We start from the raw sequence: 10,886 nt of genomic DNA, 5'->3' as shown, positions 1-10,886 counted from the left end.
CTCTTCAGCTTTTGGACCAGACCTGCCACGGAGAGAGCGACAGAGAGAGAAAGGGGGGGGGGGGGGGGGGGGGGGGGCTTCGTTGATAACGGGATCAACTCATGGGATCAACGGTGGAAACGAGATCAACCGTTGATCACGTGCTGCGTTTAATAAAAAAACGAGGTACCCTGCTGCGTGCAGTTCCGCCCTTCGAACCCACGACCTCCCACTCCACAACCCACAGCCTTATCCACTTGCCCTACTGCATATTGCTGAACCCATTGCGCCTTTGCGCATTGAAAAGCTTGCCCCCCCCCCCCCCCCCCCCCCCCTTGCGTCGATCTGACGGCCCAAATCGCGCGCGATGCCATCCACTCGCCTCCACCGTTGATCCCGTGAGTTGGACCCCGTGTTATTTATAAATGAGGGGGGGGGGGGGGGGGGGGGCTTCAGGACTATATACACATGTACATTTAAGAAGCTCGTTCATGGGATCGATGGCGTGGAACTGAGGCGCGATCGGCGAGACGATCTGGATCGTTCTCGTGGCAGGGCCGGGCTCGGGGTAGGAGGTAAACCCGGGCGCCAAATGGCGGGACGACGTGGCGCCGGGCGGGTGACGTGGCCTCGGACGTGGGTAAGATGGCGACGAACGATCCACGTCGGCACGAATTATGACGGGGGGAAAATCCGACGGGATCGTCTGCCATGATTTTGAAGTGGGGTGTGTCACCTCACCTCACCTCAGGCAGTGAGGGGAGCCTGCAGGTCGTCCCGCCATTCTCGACCGGGTTGCTTTCACTTTGCACCTCGTAGTATAGCCTGCAGGTCGTCCCGCCATTCTCGACCGGGTTGCGTTCAACATTGCCACCTCTGTTTTGGGGTTTGAGGGGGTGTTTCAGGGCGGCGCGCAGGTCTATTCAGGGGGTTTCAAGGGCATCGCGGGCAAGGGGGAGCTCTGTCCATGATTGCGCAGAGATGGCGGGCAAGGCAAAGAAGGGAGGGAGGATGAGAATGAGGGGCGCCTACTCTACACCTCCGCCAAAGAAGCCTACTGGAAGGGCTGGGGGGGGAGTCAAAAATCCGCCTGCAATGAGAGCCACGCGGTCGAGGGCGGGGCCAACGCCGGTTGAGGAGGTCAAAGAGGTGGGCGGGGAGCTCCTTCTTGGCGGGGAAAGGACCAAACAATGACGATGTTCCTCCATTGGCGGTTGTAGAACCGGAGCCATGCAAGCTGCTATGCTGTTGTGACCAAGGAAGGGAAGAAGGGGGCTTTAAAGGCCCAACATCTAGAACAAGTAAGACAGTTCCCGGGTTTACCTGTGAATGTCCGGGTTTATCTGTGGACGTTTGGGTTTATTTGTTCCAACGTGTGCAGGGTTTGAAGATTGCAATCCCTCAGGGCCAAGATGCTCCTCTATCGTCGGATGTACCTCGAGAGGCGTGCCAAGGTGCTGCTTCAAAGAAATCTCCAAAGGCCCCAAAGGCCCCAAAGGCCCCAAAGGAGATCCAACGCTCAAAATAGGTAGGACTCTTCCTGTAGATGCCAGGGTTTATCTGTCATTGCCCGAAGATTTTTGTGGTTTAAGGGAAATTTGTGCCTGCTGTTAAGTATTCACATGTGCAGGGTTTGAAAAGGGCACCGCCTTTGAAGATTGATGCTCCTCTATCGGCGGATGTACCTCGAGAGCCGTGCCAAGGTGTTGCTTCAAAGAAGGCCCCAAAGATTGCAACGCCTTAGAAGATTGCAATGCCACCAGGCCAAGATGCTCCTTTGTCGGCGGATGTACCTCGAGAGCAAGGCCAAGGCTCTGTTTTGAAGAAGGCCCCAAAGGTCCCAAAGGAGGCCCAACCAACAAAACATGTAAGATTTGTGCAGGGTCAAGATGCTCCTCTGTCATCGGATGTACCTCAGGAGCCATGCCAAGATGCTAGTATGAAGAAGGCCGTGGCCCCAAAGGCCCCAAAGGAGATCCAACCAACAAATTAACAGGTAGGAGAAATTCCTGGGTTTATCTGTCACTGCCCGAGTTCCTCGGGTTTATCTGTCAGTGCTTGAGTTTCACTAGCTATTAAGTGCTTAGGTGTTTAAGATGTGCAAGGCTTGAATCTGGTTAAAGGATCAGGCGCGTTGAAGGCTCAAAAAAGTGGCCAATCAAAGGAGGTGAGCGGCACAGCGGACACCCGACCAGGGGCTCCAAAGGCTCCTAAGGCTACAAAGGAGGACCAACAAACTAAAATGGTAGGACTGTGCCCGGGTTTATCTGTCAGTGCCCGAGTTTACCTATCAGTGCTCGGGTATTGTGCAAATTTTTTGAAAATTGTGTCGGTTGTAATGTGTGCAGGATATAATTGTGCTTGAAGGATCAAGTCCCTTGAAGGTTCAAAAGAGTGGTCAAGCAAAGAAGTTGAGTGGCACAGCAGGCTCCGAGCCACCCAAGACACAGGTATGCAACAAACGGCCCTAGGCAGACTATTGCAATGAAAGTGTGCCTTGCAAGTGTTTTTGGTCCTTGCACCCGGGTTATGTCTGAGTGCATTGTCATACGTGAACAAGAGAAAGGCCAAGGCCGATGTGAAAGAGAAAGAAGGTACAGTGGTCCCCGAGCAACAAAATGTGAAGAGGTTGAAGAGGATGAAAGAGGTGGAAGTCCGTGATCCCCTCAAGTGTTGTGCAAGAAGCCAATGAATTGTCTTTTTTTATCTTATGGTTTTCCTCTTCTTTGATAAAATGGTTAGGTCAAGGTGAAAGGGCACACGGGCAAGGGGCAGTTGGAGAAGGTGCCGGAGGTTAAGATTGCTGTAAAGAGGGATGGTGTGAAGAATAAGGCTAAAAAGCATGTGGAGACAGGGCAAGAGGATGAAGGGACGGCGGATAAGGCTCTTGCCCTTGTCGGCTCTTCAAAGCGGCCCAAGCTTCAAGTAAAGAGAGCAAAACAATCAGGGGCAATCTGTACTACCTCCACAACTATGGTAAGAAGTCCCTAGGTTTATCTGTCACGGCATGGTGTGCAACTTTCTCTCTCTCTCTAGTATTCTTGTTGCCCGGGTTTATCTGTCACGGCATGGTGTGCAACTCTCTCTTTCTCTCTCTCTTTCTAGTATTCTTATTGCCCGGGTTTATCTGTCACGGCATGGTGTGCAACTTTCTCTCTCTCTCTAGTATTCTTGTTGCCCGGGTTTATCTGTCACGGCATGGTGTGCAACTCTCTCTTTCTCTCTCTCTTTCTAGTATTCTTATTGCCCGGGTTTATCTGTCACGGCATGGTGTGCAACTCTCTCTCTCTCTCTCTCTCTCTCTCTCTCTCTCTCTCTCTCTCTCTCTCTCTCTCTCTCTCTCTCTCTCTCTCTTTCTCTCTAGTATTCTTATTGCCCGGGTTTATCTGTCACGGCATGGTGTGCAAATCTCTCTCTCTCTGTCTAGTATTGCCCGGGTTTACCTGTCACGGCATGGTGTGCAGCTCTCTCTTTCTCTCTCTCTCTCTCTAGTATTCTTATTGCCCGGGTTTACCTGTCATGGCATGGTGTGCAACTCTCTCTCTGTCTAGTATTTTTTATTGCCCGGGTTTATCTGTCACTGACTTCCTTTGCCTTTTGTATTTTATTGGATGTAGACGCCTTATGTTGAGGTTATCAATGGGGGTAAGTTGGTGAAGATTTGTCGGGCTGAACCACCATGTGCGAGTCGGAACACTCTCATGGAGAAGCGATCACGGATGATGGATGACTTGATTTGCCTTTTGTATTGTATTGGATGTAGACGCCTTATGTTGAGGTTATCAATGGGGGTAAGTTGGTGAGGATTTGTCGGGCTGAACCACCATGTGCGAGTCGGGACACTCTCATGGAGAAGCGATCACGGATGATTCAACACTTAAAGAAAGTACATGGGCTGGATGTCTTCATCCCTCAAAGGCTCGGAGGGCGGCCTCGAGGGAGTGTCAACAACGACGTGCCCAAGTCAAGTATACGAGATCAGGTACGGGCCCAACAACGCTTTAAGGATGTGAGTCGAAAGTTTGCAGTAAATCGCAAGAGGATTGAGGAGAGAGCAAAGAATAGGGCAGCCCTCACTTGGGACGTTCTTCCGTGCAAGGCTCAAAAGGCCATGAAGAAAGATACTTTTATCATGCAGTTTGTGGCCAACCACATGAAAACGATCTATCAAAAAGAAGAGGCAATGAAGAAGGCGATCAAGAGTTACGTGGAGGAAGGCTACGAATCTAGGGTAAGTTCTATGGTCATAGAAGCCAACTTTACTATTTTAATCGGGTTTGTGTTTTTGTAAGTGCCCGGGTTTATTGTATGTCTGAGTTTAAATTAATCTGTTTTAATGCACCGCCGGATCAAAGTGGGGACCTTGATTGTTCGTAGTGACGAGGATAAAAGCAGCGGGGGGAGTAGCGGAAGGAGTGATGATGAGTCTAACCAGGATGGCAGTGGGGATGATGATCCCGATTATGGTAGCGATGAGGATGCCGATGATGACGATGCTGGGAGTGACATAAGTGGTGGCGGTGATGACATAAGTGGTGGGAGTGACATAAGTGGTGTCGATGATGACGATGGTGGGGGTGACACAAGTGGTGGCGGTGATGACGATAGTGGGGGTGACATAAGTGGTGCCGGTGATGACGGTGAGGATGATGGGACTGATGACGAGGATGATGGCGGTGGAAGTGGCAAAGGGGACAGTGAGGATGGCGCCCAAGATGTTAGTAGTGATGAGGATGAGGTGCAAGAGATTTTATCTTCACCTGCTTGAGATTGTTTTGAGTGACTATGTTGTTTGTATGATTTTGTTTCACATACTTATCAGCTCTAACATGGAATGTGAACTTTTCATTCTCTCCTCGGCTTATGCTAGGTGGTTAAAACAATTTTGTGTTACAATTTTTTTGGGTTGACATGTTATCCACGTTTACATGTTCGGATGTTAAATTAAGTTTGGGTTTATGGATTTCCTGGGTTGATATGTGTAACGGGTTTACTTTATCGATTATCAAAATGCTGTTTGTATGAACTTGCATCACATACTCATCAGCTTTAGCATGCAATGTGTTGGCTTTCCCTTCTCTCTCTTGGCTTAAGCTATGAAATTAAGTTGCTTCATAGTTTGAATAGTGCGCCTTGGGTAGACATCCATGGTATGTGTGAAAGCTTGTGAAGTGCGTAGATTTTGTGGTTGTATTTGCAAGCTGTCATTCAAGTTGTATTTGCAAGTTGTGTTGTTTGGTATCATGGAAAATTTCACCATATGGTTTGAAAGCCTCTCTCTCTCTCTCTCTCTCTCTCTCTCTCTCTCTCTCTCTCTCTCTCACACACACACACACACACACACACACACACACACATGAAAACTCATCCAATGTTTTATGAGGCCTCATCGTGTTTTATGTTTTGGTGCGTTAGTCATGCATTTGGTTTTCCTTGGACAAGTTTCTAAAAAAACATTGACATTGCCATTGCCATTGTGCCTAAGCTATTAGTAGTGGTAGTCGTATTAGTGCTCGTAGTGAAAATCCACAATGATGATGGTAGAAAGAGGAAAGGAAGATGCTGCCAAGAGTATAAGACAATCATACTAGAAGGACAAATCTCTTCTCCACTTGCATCAGATACATTTCTACAACTAAACTATGTTGATAGTCTCTCTCTCTCTCTCTCTGTATGTGTGTGTGTGTGTGTTTGAACCTAATTAGTCTAATATTAACATAAAAATTTATTTTTGTATAACTTAAATCTAACTATATAGACACTGCAATCTCTATCAAAGTTGAGAAAAACTATACACCTAATGGTTGCACAAGAAATACAATCCTAAGAGCGCATCGAGAATGAACTACCACATAAAGAGGTAGCCCATGGTCAATTAAAATAGGTATGGAATTAAGTGTATAAAGCAGAGGTATTGAAGATTATTTTAGGGAAGGTAATGAGTCAAAATTCTCCATCACAAGACAAGAAGTAGTGCCGATAGGTTGAGAAAAACCCAAAACAGGTATAAGGTTGATTGAAAGAAAAACAAAAAGCCTATCAAGTTGTACAAAGTAAGAATAGTCCACTCCTTTACCACCATAATAATAAGTTTAAAACTTGTGTTATTCAGGTGAAAAGAGATGGTAGGTGATTGAGAGGTCCAAGAATAGTACAAATAACCAAACATGGGATACAGATAAACCCGGGCAAAACAGCAAGACAAGAGGCAGATGTTTACTGCTCAGTTTCAGGTGAAAAGATATGGTAGGTGATTGAGAGGTCCAAAATTAGTACAAATAACCAAACATGGGATACAAATAAACCCGGGCAAAATAGCAAGGCAAGAGGAAGATGTTTACTGCAGGGTTTTACAAAAGTACAATTCGATGAGCTGATGCCAATACTCCATGCATGGTTTCCCCATCATTGAACTTCAGATCAAACAAACGCTCATCATCATTGTTTGGTCCGCATACCACAAATGTAACAAGGCATTTATAAGCGTCAGACCCATGAAACAACAAGGCTTGTCGGCCTATCAATGCTCCTAGCTTTTCTTGAGCTCTTAGCGGTGGAGTCATAGGCAACAATGCATTGCAAGTGTGGCATGTATCAACCCCCTCGTCCACCAAGAAAGTCTTTGTGCAACAATGATGACAGTAAACCCGCCTTTGCGAAGCAAACAAAACTCTCTTACGGCCCCTTTGATGCTTATGTCGCAAGGCACCCATTTGTCTAGCAGGCCGTGTGGGCACCGTGATTTGCATATTTACTCCTTCTGGCCTAGGTTGGCCATGCCCAAGTCGAGTGGTAGTTACATGTGCTTGTACTTGTGTTACACTTCCCTTCCTTGGCAAATCGATCTCCATGGGTGCTCTTTGAGCAAAGAGGCCAACATATGCTGCTCGCACTTGCCCCACCAATGACAAGATCTTTGAGTCACTATATGATGGAATGCCCTCTTCAATGTTGTGCAAGAGTGCTTTTAGCTCGTCAATGCATTGGGTCAAAACTTGTGTTGGAGGAGGCTCTACATCGATGGTAGTACCCTCAAACTGTTCAGGATCGTGCTCCATGACTAGCTCTCGGGCTGTGTCAATGATGGGTAGAATATGGCTAATATGAGAAAAGAAGTCCCTTAAGATGAGTCGCATTCCATACAGATGCTTGCAGTTGCTAAACCAATCTGGGCAGTCACAATATGCTGACTGTATACTAACTTGATACCATGTCCCTGTGGATGACATGCTCAAGACCTTAAATAAGAGTGCAGCTTCATCGGTAACTTGAATCGTCGATGGGTCATTTGCATATCTCCTTAAGATTTCTTCACCTCGTGCAAGTCTTGTGGTCTGCAGTCGATCATTTCCATAAATGTTGTGCTTTCCAGAGTCAACTACACAAAATATACAGTGATCAGCTTCAGAAGCAATCTAGACACAGATAAACCCAGGCAACCATATAAACCTATACCATACTATAAACCCAGGCACAAATGCAAGTCTTCATGCAAACGAATAATCCTACTAGGCAGTCATAGAAAAACCCATTGCCTTTGCTTTGATTAATATGAAAAGAAAATATTATACCAATCTCTTGCTTCTGACGAAAAAACTCGATAGCAGTGCCACCCATTCGTGTCCCAGTGTTGGAGTCACCCACCAGGGCATGCAATAAATCCAAGGCTGATCGATTGATCCTTGCATCTAGAAGCGTGTATTTCACATACTGCCATAGTCGCTCGACCAAATTGGTAGTGTCCACATGCCCATGAGGAAATAAACGACCGTATTTTGGCCACATTCATCGCCAGATGCATGTCTTTGCGGCCCAACCATTGCAGATATACCTTACAATATTAGGGTGGCCTTCACATTCTATCAACGACTGGGCATACCGAGCCTCAAAGTTGTCCTCTGTACCACATTGCATTAGATTTTCCATTGATGCATATAGGGTTTCATGCATCTCCTTAGGAGCCTACAAAAAAAGTGGGCAGGCATATCAAGAAACATATACGAGATAATCTATAGTTCACCCATATCAGCCCAGGTCCACATAGATAAGCTCACATACAGAAAAACCAAGGCACTGACAGATAAACCCAGACACTGACAGATAAACCCAGGCACTAACAGATAAACCTCTAACATGCAGATAAACCCACGTACACATATACAAAACCATATTACAAACCTGTGGAAGCAAGTGCTCCACCCATGCTTTCTTGGTATGGAACCAACATAGCAAGACAGTACATGCAACTTGTTGAGTTGTCCCATCTTTGTCCACCTCCCAACAAGATTGATCAGCATGAACAACTTTATTGATGGCCAATAATGAAGTCATACACTTGTCAATCACCAATGCTCGAGGGCGAATGTTGTTCATTCTGTGGAACACAAGCCTTAGTGTCACTTGCAAAGCAATGCTTTTTTGAGATGTTCCTACATCATGTGTGCATAACATAAACCACAAGGGTAAACCAATTCCATTTTGATTTGGCAATACGGCTGCAGAGAGTGGCATCCCAAAAACATTTGTTTTGAATGTGGAGTCTATTGCGCAAGCATTGTTTGTTGAGAAACGCAAGCACATGCCGAGCATCCAATCATCCTGAATAATGAGTATGAATGACCTTTCCATCTCATCGAAGGCATCCGGGTTGTAGGGTTGACAATAGAGAACTTTGTTTTGCTCTTTTAATTTTAGAGCCTCCTGGTACATTGAAGACCAGTCATCGCTTCCTAGCATCCCTAAACAAAAGCAGTCAATTAAACTCAAGTCTTAAATGAATCTGGCAGATAAACCCAGTCAAAATAATAAATAAACCCAGGCACTACCCCAAAATAAACCCAGGAACCATGATAGTTAGCCCATACAAACCTATGATTATCCTAGCAAGGAGACATTCAGGGCTTTATTTACCTTCGGATCGAAGCTGATATGCCATCATTTGAATTTCCTTTGGTATCATGAAGAATCTATGTGACACTTGCTCTATTGGAAATGCCATATTGAAGTGAAATAGCTCCTTGGAGACACTCATCTTTGCGACATGGCGACATGTTCCAACGTCAAACAAATCTTCCATGCATCGTTTCCTCACAGTAGGATGCACCGGCAAGTGATAAAGATCCTCACGTGATCCCGGCACATGACCTTTGTGCCCAACATCAACCCTTATCTACACTTTCCTTTATATCATAGACGCGTTGAATGACGATAGTAAACGGGAATCCACACTTCTTTGATGTGCGCAGTCTTCGATGATCGTGGCCCTTTCTTCGTGCCTCCCCATTGCGATGACACACAAGTTGAATGAAGCCCCTCGACGACGATGATTGCCGCTCTACCAATCTAGCCTTGTGCTTGATGGCAATAGCATTGATCACATTTTGAATATCATCCATCAGCGCTGTATGTTCCTCAACACCACCTTCATCCTTTCCGGGACTCTTTTGTCTGTCTTGTAAACCCGGGCACTTTTCTGTGGAAGTGGTGTCATGGCTCTCCAATTCCCCCAACCTGGGCAATGATGCACAAACACACAAGTCTAAAAACTCCTTCACGTAAGCAAGTGGGATTCCATGCTGTCTAATACTTGTGCACCATGTACATGCAATGGATGCCATCATTGCCCGCAAGCATAAATGGTCGTTTGAGTGGCATGCGGAAACAATGCTTTCCCAATCTTCTATACATGCAATCAACTTTCCATTCCCAATAACAAGACGCGAAGATCCACCTTGGTCAACCATTACGTGGAGTGAATCCCTCATTCTTGCCCATTTTTTCAAGTCTAGCACACCTCGCTTGTCATGGGCTTTGAGAGCACTTATGGTAATCGTTTGGCCACTTTCGATAGAAGCTATCATAAGCCCGTATGTTTGTCTATCAAAAGCAAAATACCTAGTTGATGCAAAAGCAAATGCATCCAAACACCCACTTTGATGCTCTTCAAAGAACTCTTCCACCTCATCCATATCACTTGAGTTTCCATCCAAAGCGGCAACCGCCCCCCCCTTGGACTCGTTCCAAGCACCATCAAGCTCCCCGAATCTCTCATTGCCTTGTAGCTGCAAGAGCAACCCATTCAGATCCCACCCCCAAGGCCCCCCAACCGCTGCCCCTCCACTGGCGGAGGCGTGCATCTTCGTCAACACAAAACACCCGCCTGCGCCCCCTGTTCAGAAGCCCGGGTTTACCCCTACACCTGCTCTGTTGCATGACCTTCCCCAATTCAAATATGAAACTGACCCGCCACCCCACCTTGCATGAAGCAATCCCTTTCGGCGCCCTAACTGACAATCATTGTCCGCGCACGAAAAGCCACCCCGGCCACCCACCTGCCCCTTTATCCACGTGGCACCTCGTCGCCCGAGGCCACGTCACCCGCCCGGTGCCACGTCGTCCCGCCATTCGGCGCTCGGGTTTACCTCCTACCCCGAGCCCGGCCCCGCCACACGGATGATCCAGATCGTCTCGCCGATCGTGCCTCAGTTCCGCGCCGTCGATCCCATGAACGAGCTTCTTAAATGTACATGTGTATATAGTCCTGAGATGGGGGAGGGGGGGGGGGATTGAAGGATTTATAGGTTGGTTGGGTCTTACCTTTTCACCCCCTCCATCCAAAATTCCCCCTTCGAGTCTCCTCAAAAAGCGCACTCAAACATATCTTCGTCACAATTGAGACTCATCGAACTATTATAATGGAGAGAGGGCTTTCGAGGAAAGAGCCACGTGGCTGAAAACTAGAAATTTTAGAAAGGAAAATTATCAAAAACAAGTGATAAAATCACAAGGCCTGCCATAAAATGGAACGACTTTAAGTAAAATGCATAATTAGGGGCAAAAAAAGCTAGCGTTCAACCATTACACAGTCCCATTATTACATCCCAAGCAAACGGATAAGCCAAATGGTG

The 10,886-nt window shown here is 46.8% G+C and overlaps 1 protein-coding gene and 1 pseudogene across 1 annotated transcript; one reads left to right on the top strand and one right to left on the bottom strand.

Annotated features, from left to right (window-relative positions):
* The first annotated feature begins 571 nt into the window (after positions 1–571).
* LOC147466172 (uncharacterized) lies at positions 572–4,747 on the top strand (annotated as a pseudogene).
* Positions 4,748–9,137: 4,390 nt separating this feature from the next.
* On the bottom strand, positions 9,138–10,221 carry LOC147466171 (uncharacterized). The gene has a single exon (XM_086507166.1). The coding sequence runs from the start codon at positions 10,113–10,115 to the stop codon at positions 9,138–9,140; it is 978 nt and encodes a 325-aa protein (XP_086363292.1). The 5' UTR covers positions 10,116–10,221.
* Between the last annotated feature and the right edge of the window lie 665 nt (positions 10,222–10,886).

The sequence above is a fragment of the Adiantum capillus-veneris genome, chromosome 1 (assembly GCF_014529385.1).
Source record: "Adiantum capillus-veneris isolate H3 chromosome 1, ASM1452938v2, whole genome shotgun sequence".
In the NCBI taxonomy this organism is placed as follows: domain Eukaryota; kingdom Viridiplantae; phylum Streptophyta; class Polypodiopsida; order Polypodiales; family Pteridaceae; genus Adiantum; species Adiantum capillus-veneris.
This window is presented reverse-complemented; position numbering and strand designations above follow the sequence as displayed.

Coding starts and splice junctions, on each gene's coding strand:
- LOC147466171 (XM_086507166.1), bottom strand. CDS start 10,115: ATGCACGCCTCCGCCAGTGGAGGGGCAGCGGTTGGGGGGCCTTGGGGG.